This window comes from Montipora foliosa, chromosome 2 (assembly GCF_036669935.1).
Source record: "Montipora foliosa isolate CH-2021 chromosome 2, ASM3666993v2, whole genome shotgun sequence".
In the NCBI taxonomy this organism is placed as follows: Eukaryota; Metazoa; Cnidaria; class Anthozoa; order Scleractinia; family Acroporidae; genus Montipora; species Montipora foliosa.
The window spans coordinates 27,527,088-27,540,756 of NC_090870.1; the positions used below are offsets into that span (position 1 = coordinate 27,527,088).

Consider the following 13,669-nt stretch of genomic DNA (forward strand, 5'->3'; position numbering starts at 1 on the left):
TAATCGGTCTAAGGTACGTTTTCCTTTCTCCGGCTCTGACAACGTTTACTTTGACTTTCCTCACTCTGCCGTCATCGCTCCTCAGGACTTCCAACACTCGTCCCAGTGGCCAATCGTTACGGTGTTGTGATTCGTCTCGCACGAGAACGATATCTCCTACACAGAGGTCTCGCCGCGTCTCCACCCACTTCTGTCGCGGCTGTAGGTTCTGCAAGTACTCTCTCCTCCACCTGGTCCAAAATTGTTCCGCAAGGAACTGGACTCGTCTCCATCGACGGCGCGCGTAGATATCCGTCCGCACGAACTGACCTGGAGGGGGTCCGGGTGGACGTGTCTTCATAGTGAGTAACATCGCAGGGGACAGAGGCTGCGGGTCATCTGTGTCGGACGGCAGTGCTGCTATCGGTCTGGCGTTCACAATGGCTACAACTTCAGCCATCAGAGTCACCAGCAATTCGTGTGTAAGCTGGCTCTGACCTAACTCAGCGAACATAGCATCCAATACACGTCGAATTGTATTAATCTGCCTCTCCCACACACCGCCAAAATGTGATGCATGGGGAGGGTTAAACTCCCACTTGCAACCGCACTCCGTTACGAACTTCTCCACTTTCTTCTCATCTAACTCGGATGCCGCTGCGTCAAGCTCCGTCTTAGCTCCAACGAAATTTGTACCCCGGTCGCACCTGAGGAGTTTAGCGTGGCCTCGTAGTGCGAAGAACCTCCTCAATGCACAGATAAAGGCACTGGAGTCCATAGCTTCTAAGATTTCGATGTGGATGGCTCTGCTGCTCAGGCACGTGAACACTAGGCCCCAACGCTTGGCGTTTACTCCTCCTCTTCTAGTCTTACGCGTTTGCACCGCCCAGGGGCCAAAGACATCAAACCCTACGTTGGTAAAGGGAGGACAGACTTCAGTTCTATCTAGCGGGAGGTCGGCCATACGCTGTTCTAGGTGTGGTCCTCTCAGCTTCTTACAAAGGACGCAGGCTCCGATGACCTTCATCACTACGTCATGGCCTCCAATAAGCCAGAATCCTGCTTGTCTAATTGCACCTCCGGTAATCTGTCTGCCTTGGTGGTGTACTTCATAATGATAGTGTTTAGCTATTAGCTGTGAGACATAGTGACGCTTCGGTAGTATGATCGGGTGCTTCTCATTATACTCCATCCGAGCTCTCCTTAATCTGCCTCCGACGCGGAGGATCCCGTGGCTGTCTAGAAAGGGATCGAGACGGTACAGCTGCGAGCCTTTGAGAGCCTTCTTGGCGCTACTTTGGATCTCTCTCGGTAGGTCAGGTTCTCTTCTGGTGTCGCTTAACAACCCGCTGAACGCTTCTCTCTGCGTGCAGCTGATTATGACGCGCAGGGCTTGATCCCATTCCTCCACTGTCGGGGGTCTGAGTTTGCATTGTGTATTACGCGCTTCGCTCCTGAGGTTAACACTTTCTGCTTTAACGTCTCTCCGGTGTTTGAATTCTGTGACAATGACAATTAGGTTAGCAACTGCCCGCTGCAGAGATTTTAATGAAGAGAATTTCTTGAACCTCCCTGCTCCAAGGCCTGGCTCTTCCTCCTCGTGCGTATTTACACTGGCGCTGAACACTGCTTTTCGCACTTCAGGATCGCTTGCGCCGAGCGCGAAAGTTTCATCGGTTGGGAGGGTTCTCTCCGGTTTGCGTAGGAATTCCGGGCCTACCAGCCAGTTCGTCTCCATTAGCTCGCTTGAGGGAACTCCGCGCGTTGCTAGGTCTGCCGGGTTCAAATCGGTCTCCACATATCTCCACTGTTCCGGGGTAGACATGCTCCTAATCAGCTCGACTCGGTTGGCTACGTACACATAGAACCGTCGACTCTCGTTGGTAACGTAACCGAGTACCACTTTCGAATCGGTGTAGTATATCACATCAGAAATCTTCAGATCGATTTCTTTTACAACTCTCTGGGCTGCTTGAACAGCTAAGACCGCTCCGCACAGTTCTAGACGCGGTATACTCGTCGGATTTAACGGGGCGACTCTTGCTTGGCCGTAGACGAGAGCTGTAGTCACTTCGTTTGCTTCATTGAACTGGCGAAGGTAGACAGCGGCTCCAATAGCGTCCTGGCTTGCGTCGGAAAAGGCGTGTAGCTCCGCTCTTGTCACGCTGCCGAAATCTTTAGGGCGGTAACAGCGAGGCACGGAAAGGTTCTGCAACTCTACGAGAGAGTCTCTCCAACGCGTCCACCGATTCATCATTGTGGTAGGCAGAGGGTCGTCCCAGGCCAGGGGGGTATCGTTCTCCTTTGTCCGTTTTCCCATATGGACAAGCTGCTGCAGTATTTTTCTCCCTTCGAGCATAACAGGTACTGCGAAGCCAAGCGGGTCGTACACAGAGTTGACGATGGACAATACTCCTCTCCTTGTGAATGGCTTTTCCGGCAAGGATACCTTAAAGGTGAAGGCGTCTGTCTCCAGGTCCCAGAATACCCCGAGTGAGCGTTGAGCTGGCAAGCTGTCGTGGCGTAAATCCAGGTCACGCACGTCCTTTGCTCGGTCTTCGGCCGGGAAGGCTTTCATGACTTCCACAGAGTTAGAAACCACTTTGTGAAGTCGAAGGTTAGCTGTGGCTAGGGTAGCTTGTGCACTCTTAACCAGGTCTGTCACTCCTTGAATAGATGAGAGCGAGGTCAAACCATCATCGACGTAAAAGTTACGGCAAATGAACTCTTTGGCCTCCTCGCCGTACTCCTCCTCGCCGTCAATGGCTGTTCTGCGTAGGCCGTAGGTAGCGACTGCGGGACTAGGTCCATTGCCAAATAGGTGTACATTCATCCGATATTCTATGATGGGCTTTGACGGATCGTTACTCTCGAACCATAGGAAACGAAGGAAGTCTCTATGTGGTGGGTCAACGTAGAATGAATGAAACATTTGCTCGACGTCGCACATCACTGCTATATTCTCCTTGCGAAAGCGCATGAGGACTCCAATAAGGTTGTTCATCAGGTCAGGGCCCGATAAAAGTACTTTGTTCAATGAAATTCCACCAAACTCGCAACTGGAATCGAATACGACGCGAATGGTGCGCTTTGTATTGTGATAAGTCGCAAAATGCGGTAAGTACCAGGAACGGCCGGGAGGAGACGGGACTTCTTTACTTGGGATAGCTGAGGCGTGGCCTTTGTCGATTATTTTTCCCATAAACTCCAGATAGTCCGCTTTCATTTCGGGTTTCCTGGCAAATGTCTTGAGAAGCCCTTGTAGGCGCTGCATTGCTTGATCTCGATTGTTTGGCATAGTCTGGCGCTCGTTACGGAACGGTAGGGGCATCTCCCAGTTTCCCTTTGCGTTCTTGTGTATACCCCTATCCAGTATCTCTAGAAACTTGCGGTCCTCGCGGGAGAGACCAGGCTCGTTGTCATCTCGTGTCTTCCTAAATATGTCGTCAGTGGCACGCTGCAAGAGGGGGTCTGTAACCTTGATCTGGTTGGGGCAAGGTACTAGCTCGTAAATTCTGCTTCCGGTGTTAGGTTCTTTCTCCATAACAGTGGACAGGCTGGTGAGGCGAGTGAGGACGTGTGCGGGACCACTGGCGAAGTCAAGGCACATCTGACCACTGATGGTCCAGCCGAGGGCCAGTCGCTGGGCCCAGGGGGCTCCTTTCGGGCCATTTCTGAACTCCCTGACTTTTAAAAGCTCTGGTGCGTCTCGGCCAAGTAGGAGGTGAATCTTAGCTGTCTCGTTTATGGGAGGTATCTCGTGCGCTATGGCCTTTAGGTGTGGGAAACTCCTCGCCATGTCTGGGGTGGGGATTTCGCTCTTGTCTTGTGGGATGGTATCGCACTCGGTGAGGGTCGGCGCGGCGAACTCTGCTCCGCTAAGTGAACGTACTGTAATGCCTGCCACCCTTCGACCATACTTCTCCTCTTTCTCGCCGCTGCACGTGGACAAGAAGTATTTTTCTAAGGGTCCGTCCGCTCCAAGGTCGTCGGCTAGTTCACTAGTGACGAGGGAACTGTTGCTCTGCTCATCAACGATAGCATAGACGCGCTTAGCGAGGTGTGGGTTACGCCGGCTATAGACGTCCACGAGCAGAGTTTTGCTGCAGGACACGCCTCCTGTAGGTCCACAGAGTACGGTACATTTCGGGTTGACTGCTTCATTCTCCAGTTTAGAAGCTTGCCGCTTCTCCATATGCAATACGGCGCTGTGACGCTTGTCTCCGCAGATAGCGCACTGTACTGGGGTGTTACACCGGCTCGCGACGTGGTAAGGGCTGAAACAGCGGAAGCATAGGTGGGCGTCTTTAATCCACTCCGTACGTTCTTCCAGGGGTTTCGCTGTGAACGCTTTACACTCCTGCAGATCGTGTCCGTCCCTTTCGTGATACGGGCAATGTTTAGTCTTATTTTCTCTTTTTTCAGGGGCCTCCCTCCTATCATCTCCGGCGCCGTCCTTTCCAGCTGCGGGCCGAGTCTCTGTTTTAAGAGTTTTCTTTTCTTTGCGTGGTTTAGGTGTTGAAACCTGGGTGGGGCTGGCTGCTTGACCGGCCAGAACGTTTGGATCGTTCTTTATCTTTGATTGCTCCTGGACTATTTTAGAAAATCTGGAGAAGGGGGGATACGCTCCGCCGTTGCTGTTCGAGTAACAAGCTATTTCTTTCTCCCATTTGGCGCGGATAAACCGTGGCAACTTCTCGGTTATTGGTTGCATGGCGTTAGGATAGTTGAGGCACGCAAGTCCGGGAAGATAAGTCACTTGACTTTCGATATCCGCGCAAAGATCTGCGAACAGCTGCAGATTATCGTGTTCTCGCTCACCAAAGGTCGCCGCGTCTCGTAATCGCTCCAACAATGTATTACTAATTACGGCGACGCTCCCGAAACGCCTTTCTAGTTCGTCCCACAACTCCTTTAGTAACGCTACGGGGTCGCGCATTTGCCGCTTCCGGTAGTTATCAACTAGGCGTTGTGGCCTTCCGCTAGTAAAGCTTCTTAAATAGTTTATCTCCTGAGTTGGGGATACATCAGCGTCTAACAGCATAGCTTTGAATGCGCCTTTCCAGGGATGGAAGAGGGTAGGGTCCCCAGAGAATATGTCAGGCTGGCATTTTGGGAGATTTTGTCTCGCTAGGCCGGCAACTATCTGTTGATTTGCAACTGTAAGCGAATCTATCAGCTGACTTCCGGTGATATCTTTCAAAGGGGTCGAGGATATAAGTGGTTGCCGATTGAAAATGGTATTTTGTGGCACTACACAATCCTCATCTGTGGGTTGCTGCCGAGGCAGATCTGGCTTTTGGACGCGAAGTTCAGGGAGGAGATCTGTTTTCTCTGATTTTCTTTCTTCGGGGGTGGGGCGCAATGGGAGCATTATTTGTTTTGGCGTGCTTAACGGCTCGTGATTTCGCTCGGAACGTGATACTTTTCCTGTGGTTAGGGGGCTGGAATGTACCCACTGGGTAGTCCTCTCCTCTGCTTTGATTTTTGGAACTTCTAACTCTGGTAATTTGAAATCTTTTTCAAGTTCTTCTTCTAGAAGAGCCTCCTCGAAAACTTTAAGTTTAGCGTTCGCCATCGCAGCTTTTTTGTCTGCTCCCAGAATCGCGATCTCCCTTTCGAATTGCGCTATCTCCTGTTGTCGAATTTTCTGCGCTTCTGCTTCGCGTGTCCTGCGTTCAAGTTCTTTTTGCGCTATTAGCCGCGTGTACTGAGCTTCTTCTCTTGCCGCTTTAGCTTCGGCTAGCGCTTGCAATCTAGCGGTAGTGCTGCTAGTTTTGGAGGCTGACGAATGGCGCGAGGAAAGACGAGAACACACAGATCTTGTCTCCAACAATTTGTTGGATTGTCTAGTAATTCTATTCTTTAGGCTGTCTAAAAGTAGGAGGGCTCGGTTAAGGGTCTCGTTCTCTTCACTAAGTTGAGCCTCTTCTAAGTAATCGCCGCGTGAATCTTGCTCGTACAGGCCAATTAACTCCTGCAACAATCTTCCAAACTCCTCCGAGGCGAGCGTAAGGTCACGCGCTATAGTATCAATATGGCTGTCATCACTTAGCCCTTCTACTGATTGCATAACACTAAGGAGCTTTTTACGCGACTTAAGGATTTGCCTCCGTTTAAGTTCTACCGCGCTTTGTAGAGCCTTTTGTGTGGGTTTCCTCTCTCTTTTGCTCCTGGCTCCGCTCTCCTTCGCTCCTTCTACGTTCAGCCATTCTTTTCCTGGGCTCGTCATTCTCGATGGCTCCGGGTTTAAAGTATGATACCGCTTACCTCCATTCGTTGATTTTATCCACAGACTTTTCACTGTCGCGTACCCAGTGCAGCGGACACGGGATGTTGTGCACTGGAGATCGGGAAGTGTCAACCACAGTATAGAACTCAACAGCACAAGTTGACTCAACAGCGTTTAATTTGAACACCAACTCGTCTGAATTATTGTACACATGCGGTGAAAACTAAAAGGGGAAATTACAATGCACGAGATCAAAAAAAGGGGCTAAGACTAATTACAAAAGAAACAAATTGAAAGCAAAACGAAAGCTACATATAATAGGCCGAAACTTACGTCTGATCCTGTTTAAAGGGCTAAAGAAACTCCAACGTTACGTAACTCCGAAAAAGATAAAACTGCTCTGAAACCTCCAGTGTTGCTCCGAAGATCTCCTAACTCCAACTCCACAAAAACTTAAGGGGCGTTCTCTGATAAGGGTACAATTCACGTGTACAGTTGTAAAAACGGTTAAAAAACACGGGAATGGCTAGTTATATAATTGATTCAAACTGTGAACAATTGTACATGAAGACAGGGGCGTAAAACTCGATAAATGAAACAGAACAGAAACGTATCTTATCCAAGTCAGAACAAAAGCTTAATTACGTAATCAAGTTCTCTTTGATTCAATGTTCATTGTTCATCACAATCGCCAAATAATTGGTCGGTGATTGCCAGGGACGAAAAGCAAAAGTGCTTATATTCGTCGTGCAGGTCAGGTTTAATCAATTTTCTTCGGCGTTGGTTTAGTTCGCTATTTGCATTAGGAAACAAAGCTAGCGCATCTGTTGCCAATTGCAACAGGTCGTTTCCATTTGGAAGCGACGGGATATGATCTAGGCATTTGTCGATCATAGTAGTCAATGCACACATTCCCTTGAAGATCGATGCCTGCACCCTTTGCAGTCAAACATCTTGCAATTTAACTAATCGAGTTAAATGATCCCATATTGATTGGTTTACTCGAACTTTTGTCAATGATTCGCAGTTCTCTGGTCTGTGATACTTACTCAGTTTTTCCTGAAGTTTCTCTTCCGGCAGGCCCTCTTTGACCATGGCATTAACCACATTGGACAGCTCTGCATTAACTCTTGGACCCGCTTCCTCTTTTTTTAGATCTTGCTTTAAGCTGTTAAGCATTTCAAAATTTTCTTCATTAGAAGGCGTTTCCTGAGCCCCGGCTGAATCAGTCAGCTTCGTCACAGCTTCCTCTATGCTTGTAGTTTGAGTATCTTTCTTCTTCTTCGCAGGGGGCTCCCCGTCGACCTCGGGGTCATTCGCGGTCTGAGGACTGAGGAGTTTCCTCCTGTTCTACGCCCGCTATGTCTTCGTACTGTATTAATTTTCCAATTCTGACTGGAACAGTAATAATAATAATAATAATAATAATAATAATAAATATAATAATATCTGATCTGCTAATCGCCCTTTCTCGCAGTCGGAGGACTGAATTACTAAGGGCGCAGCTCAACGAGGTCGGGCCGAAGAAGCTGTGCTGCCGGCTAGGCGCTCGGCCCCCGGAACACGACCCATTTTTGACCTCGGAGCACAGCACCATAGCCTGATGGAATAGGCCGGGAGTCGATTTTGAGGAGGGAGGAAAATCGGAGTATCCGGAGAAAAACCCTCGGAGTCAGATTGAGATCGACTGAAACTCAGCCCACATACGACCCGAGGCCAGAGTTGAACCTGGGTCACAGAGGTGGGAGGCACGGTTGATGACCACTAGCGGTCAACTCTTGTAGGTCAGTTTTGGCGCCGGCAACAGCGCGGTGTCTGACATTTGCAGACTGCAAACAAATAGCGCTAATAAACAGTATTTAAGTCTAAGAACCTATTTTAAAATGGTTAGCTTTCAATTATTGAAAGCTAACCGTTCTAAAATGGGTTCTTAGACTTAAATACTGTTTATCAGCGCTATTTGTCTGTAATCTGCAGTCTGCAAATGTCAGACACCGCCAACAGCGCCATCAACAACTTCAACATTCGCTTCGATATGTTCGGCTGTAGAAGCAGAATTTTCCCGTTTTTAAGTTGTCTTTCTTGCCCTTAGGCTCAACATTAGTCAAACTTTCAGGCATTCTTTGCGAATTATCGCTTTACAGACAACAATAACAATCTTTAGAAATCGAATTAGGTGATGACTTCAGTTTGCTTTCAAAGGCGGCAACACACTGAGTTCGCGCAGCCGCAGTACTATCTCACGGAGCCCTCAGTGTGGTGACGGAATAGAATTAAGACAACATGGGAAAAAGGATCAACCACCGAAACTCCTATGCGACTTAAAAATGGTTTAATTACGTTGACACGGTTACTTTTTTTAATTTGAAAATGGGAAAAAATTGGGTCGGTCGGACAACGCTAAAGGGAGAAAAAAGGAAAATGACCTCACCAGAAAATTAATACTTATCATATGAAGTGGGAACTGATTGGGAGATCCTTTGACTATTAGGCTTGAAGCTCATGTTGCAAACAGGTGTTAATCTTGATATGGTATTGAACCTTCGCAGGAAATGAAAAAATTAAAAAAGGAGAAAGAAATGATGAATTCCATAGAAAACGGCAACTTTGACGACATCGAGAAAATCATTACCCCACGAAACTTCCAGGGCTGCATCTCCGGTTCTTTGCGGGTAGCAATGGAGGTATGGTTTTATGAAACGTAGTGGACGGGACCTAAATCTCCAACTGAAACTTGAGGAAAAGCTAGTTTTATCTGTAGCCTTATTACATCTTGTTTTGGAGGCCATATACCACCACTCTCACTAAACTTCATTCGTTTCTAGAAAAAAAAAATCACTCTACTAATTGTCCTCAAAGACGTCATTTTAAGGCGTGCAAATTTCGCAATTATTCCGTGTTTTCTTGTTTTGAAAAGTAAGCGAATCTTAAGAGCTTCACAAATGCCTTCTAAAACCTTAAAAATTATTGCGGCGTTCAAGGAACGCGCCTCTCTCGTAGGAATCCTTCTAGTGAGGGTGAGTGTGGTTCTCCTTAGCAGGTCTGTTCTAGATGACATTAATTGAGTGACATTGCAAGCGGAAGTCATCGCTGAAAATAACTTTCGCTCTGCATGCTTAGAACACATCAAATATGTTCTATCTAATTACCGTCACCGCGTTGGTTACCAGTCAAACGTTTTAAGCCGCGAACAGCAACCACAGGAAGGCTGTTTTCCTTTTAAACTTGTCTTTTCACTACAACATTTATATTGTTGAGCATATATTTCTCTCTATGAAACGCTTAGTTAAAAAATCGAGGAGAGACTTTTGTCCTTCCGCATGCGAACTATTCACTTTCACTTCAGTTTCCGTCCTCGACTCAAAATGGTCTCGTCCTTTACTTCCGTGATGTTTCTGCGACGCCTTTTTTACATTTTAAATGCATTTTTGACCGCTTGTATGCTGTGCTACCACAGGGATCAACCTAAACCTTGAATTGACGTTTCTAAACGTATATAACATGGATATCGTAGCTTTTGAATTTTCCTTTTTTAACGAACCTCGTCCAAGGGTCTTTGGCTTTCAACATGAGTGGCGGATCGTCGGGTTACTTCTTTGGGACAGCCACTGCAGAGAGAATATTTTGTTCTCCACCAGTGGACATGTGGAAACTTGAAAAACATACAGCCTGTGCCCTCTCTTAAGTTTTATCTTATCCTCGTTGTCATTAGGAGAACGCAATTTCTAATCTTGGGTATCCTGTGCATAGAGTGAGCTTAAGCAAAATTTCGTTTTTTCGTTCGTCTGCTTTCTGAGTACCATCTTCCATTATATCATTCTTGCATTGATAGGTCGTATGCGCAAATGACAATCGCTCACCTCATTGTTTGTTCCCATAAGCTTTGTTTCTTTTCCTACCCTTCTGTTGAACGCACTTCAATAATTTGAGATACCAACTAGAAAACTCGAGTTACTGACAACGAGTGCATTCACATTATTATTGTTATCATTTTCTATTTTCACATTCCCCATAATACACCTTGTCTGCCGCCCAAATTGGTATTTAGTCCGTGGAATGATGCAGATATGACCAGAATTTATATATATATATATATATATATATATATATATATATATATATACATAATAAAGTTTAGTTAACTACATTTCGCCAAGGCTTGGACTGTGAACCATTTGTGATCCTTCTGGGGGACAGGGATGCGCTGTTGGCTCGAGAGACCCTCGTAACATCAGAGAAGAAACAGTTTCAGCTATATAAATCTCAAGTAGCAAACAGATGACGAAGAGGCACAAGCAGCAAGAACATCTAAGAGAGACAAAATGCGATCGCAGGGTCCAACAAGGGACAGAATGGAGACATTTATTTTGCATTAATGCATCAAGTCCAATGGCGCGTAAGCGACCGGACAAGCTGAAACTGTAAAACTCCGCTGAAGAAGACATTAAAGTCGAAACCGGTCCGGATAATGGCTTGTTTTGGTTGAGACAGCTGGATCGACACCCAACCATAAGTGTCCATCCTTAATTTCCACTGCGAAACCGCAAGGGAGGTTCCGTTAAAGGAGTTGGAAAGCTGGCAGGATCTAGACCCCCTCTCCTGGCAAGAGAATTTCAGTGCAAATTATATATATATATATATATATATATCTAACTGGATTTGTCAAAAGGTGCCTGCAGAAATTGTGAAAACAAGCCAATTCGGCTACTGTCACAGACTTAAAGAAAAGCCACCCTCCCCACCCCTGTGCTTTGGTCAGACAACCAACAATCACCTACCCACACCACACACTGGACGAAAAAACGGATTTACACCAATCTGCACAGTGCAAATTTGATGCAAAGATATACCTACTTTGGTGCGAATCTTAAGCAAAGCTGGTAAAGTCCGTATTTACAACCCTATTTACATTGGTATGCAAATATTGTAGCAAATGTGGACTTTACCAGCTTTGCTTATGGTTTGCACTTGCGTAGGTTTATCTTTGCACCATATTTGCACTGTGCAAATTTGGTGTAAATCCATTTTTTCGTCCAGTGACAGTGTGGGTTCACTCTAATTGGCGATCAAAAGCAAACTATCATTGAAGCCTAGACTAGTCCAGGAAAAATTGCCAATCAAGACATTCTACAGTGTAAAGTCTGACTTAACAAGGCCACAAACTCTAACTGCAGTTAAAGCCTCAAAGCAGCCACCCCCCCAGCCCTGTGCTTTTGACACACAACTCACAGTTAGAACTGTCCCTGGGCTGTTTGGCAAAGCAGGCCTTGACGGCAAGCCCCCTCAATTTTGTGAGGCCAGAATGGCTTGAACACGGGCTGCGCCCGTGCTCAAGCGAAAACTCCAGTAGCTACCTTTTAGCAAATTCGCTCAGATATCAAGGGCCAAACGCCTAGAATTCAGTCAAAAATCGGCTGATGACACTCGATTTCCTCAGCCTGGCTCACAGAATGCCATTCTGGAGAGAAACGCACAGATAACTATAAATTTCTAACTGGATTTGTCAAAAGGTGCCTGCAGAAATTGTGAAAACAAGTCAATTCGGCTACTGTCACAGACTTAAAGAAAAGCCACCCTCCCCACCCCTGTGCTTTGGTCAGACAACCAACAATCACCTACCCACACCACATGCGTACAGTGTGGGTTCACTCTAATTGGCGATCAAAAGCAAACTATCATTGAAGCCTAGACTAGTCCAGGAAAAATTGCCAATCAAGACATTCTACAGTGTAAAGTCTGACTTAACAAGGCCACAAACTCTAACTGCAGTTAAAGCCTCAAAGCAGCCACCCCCCCAGCCCTGTGCTTTTGACACACAACTCACAGTTAGAACTGTCCCTGGGCTGTTTGGCAAAGCAGGCCTTGACGGCAAGCCCCCTCAATTTTGTGAGGCCAGAATGGCTTGAACACGGGCTGCGCCCGTGCTCAAGCGAAAACTCCAGTAGCTACCTTTTAGCAAATTCGCTCAGATATCAAGGGCCAAACGCCTAGAATTCAGTGAAAAATCGGCTGATGACACTCGATTTCCTCAGCCTGGCTCACAGAATGCCATTCTGGAGAGAAACGCACAGATAACTATAAATTTCTAACTGGATTTGTCAAAAGGTGCCTGCAGAAATTGTGAAAACAAGTCAATTCGGCTACTGTCACAGACTTAAAGAAAAGCCACCCTCCCCACCCCTGTGCTTTGGTCAGACAACCAACAATCACCTACCCACACCACAGTGTGGGTTCACTCTAATTGGCGATCAAAAGCAAACTATCATTGAAGCCTAGACTAGTCCAGGAAAAATTGCCAATCAAGACATGCTACAGTGTAAAGTCTGACTTAACAAGGCCACAAACTCTAACTGCAGTTAAAGCCTCAAAGCAGCCACCCCCCCCCAGCCCTGTGCTTTTGACACACAACTCACAGTTAGAACTGTCCCTGGGCTGTTTGGCAAAGCAGGCCTTGACGGCAAGCCCCCTCAATTTTGTGAGGCCAGAATGGCTTGAACACGGGCTGCGCCCGTGCTCAAGCGAAAACTCCAGTAGCTAGCTACCTTTTAGCAAATTCGCTCAGATATCAAGGGCCAAACGCCTAAAATTCAGTCAAAAATCGGCTGATGACACTCGATTTACTCAGCCTGGCTCACAGAATGCCATTCTGGAGAGAAACGCACAGATAACTATAAATTAATTATCAAGGGCCAAACGCCTAGAATTCAGTCAAAAATCAGCTGATGACACTCGATTTCCTCAGCCTGGCTCACAGAATGCCATTCTGGAGAGAAACGCACAGATAACTATAAATTTCTAACTGGATTTGTCAAAAGGTGCCTGCAGAAATTGTGAAAACAAGCCAATTCGGCTACTGTCACAGACTTAAAGAAAAGCCACCCTCCCCACCCCTGTGCTTTGGTCAGACAACCAACAATCACCTACCCACACCACAGTGTGGGTTCACTCTAATTGGCGATCAAAAGCAAACTATCATTGAAGCCTAGACTAGTCCAGGAAAAATTGCCAATCAAGACATGCTACAGTGTAAAGTCTGACTTAACAAGGCCACAAACTCTAACTGCAGTTAAAGCCTCAAAGCAGCCACCCCCCCCAGCCCTGTGCTTTTGACACACAACTCACAGTTAGAACTGTCCCTGGGCTGTTTGGCAAAGCAGGCCTTGACGGCAAGCCCCCTCAATTTTGTGAGGTCAGAATGGCTTGAACACGGGCTGCGCCCGTGCTCAAACGAAAACTCCAGTAGCTACCTTTTAGCAAATTCGCTCAGATATATATATATATATATATATATATATAAGTTGAATAGACAGAAGAAGATGCGAACTTTTCTCGTTTGTCTTTTAATGCAGGGACGTTTCGCCCATTCGGGCTTCTTCAGCACTGCGAATATCACTGCTTGGAATAAAGTTTACAAAAAATGAAAGGCCATAAATAAGTTATAAAACAATAGCTAACAAA

General features: G+C 46.7%; 2 protein-coding genes and 1 pseudogene across 2 annotated transcripts in view; 1 reads left to right on the plus strand and 2 right to left on the minus strand.

Moving 5' to 3' along the window:
* LOC137987243 (uncharacterized) overlaps positions 1–3,546 on the minus strand; it is a 3,590-nt gene extending 44 nt beyond the window's left edge. Inside the window, exon 1 of the mRNA XM_068833691.1 lies at positions 1–3,546. This exon is cut by the window's left edge and continues 44 nt beyond it. Within this exon, the coding sequence (XP_068689792.1) occupies positions 1–3,523 (3,523 nt within the window). The 5' untranslated portion in view covers positions 3,524–3,546.
* LOC137987235 (uncharacterized) overlaps positions 1–8,663 on the minus strand; it is a 9,628-nt pseudogene extending 965 nt beyond the window's left edge.
* Positions 1–13,669, plus strand: part of LOC137992779 (short transient receptor potential channel 7-like) — a 107,829-nt gene that overhangs the window by 10,929 nt on the left and 83,231 nt on the right. Inside the window, exon 3 of the mRNA XM_068838293.1 lies at positions 8,761–8,895. Coding sequence (XP_068694394.1) covers positions 8,761–8,895 — 135 coding nt within the window. The remainder of the gene's footprint in view (positions 1–8,760; positions 8,896–13,669) is intronic.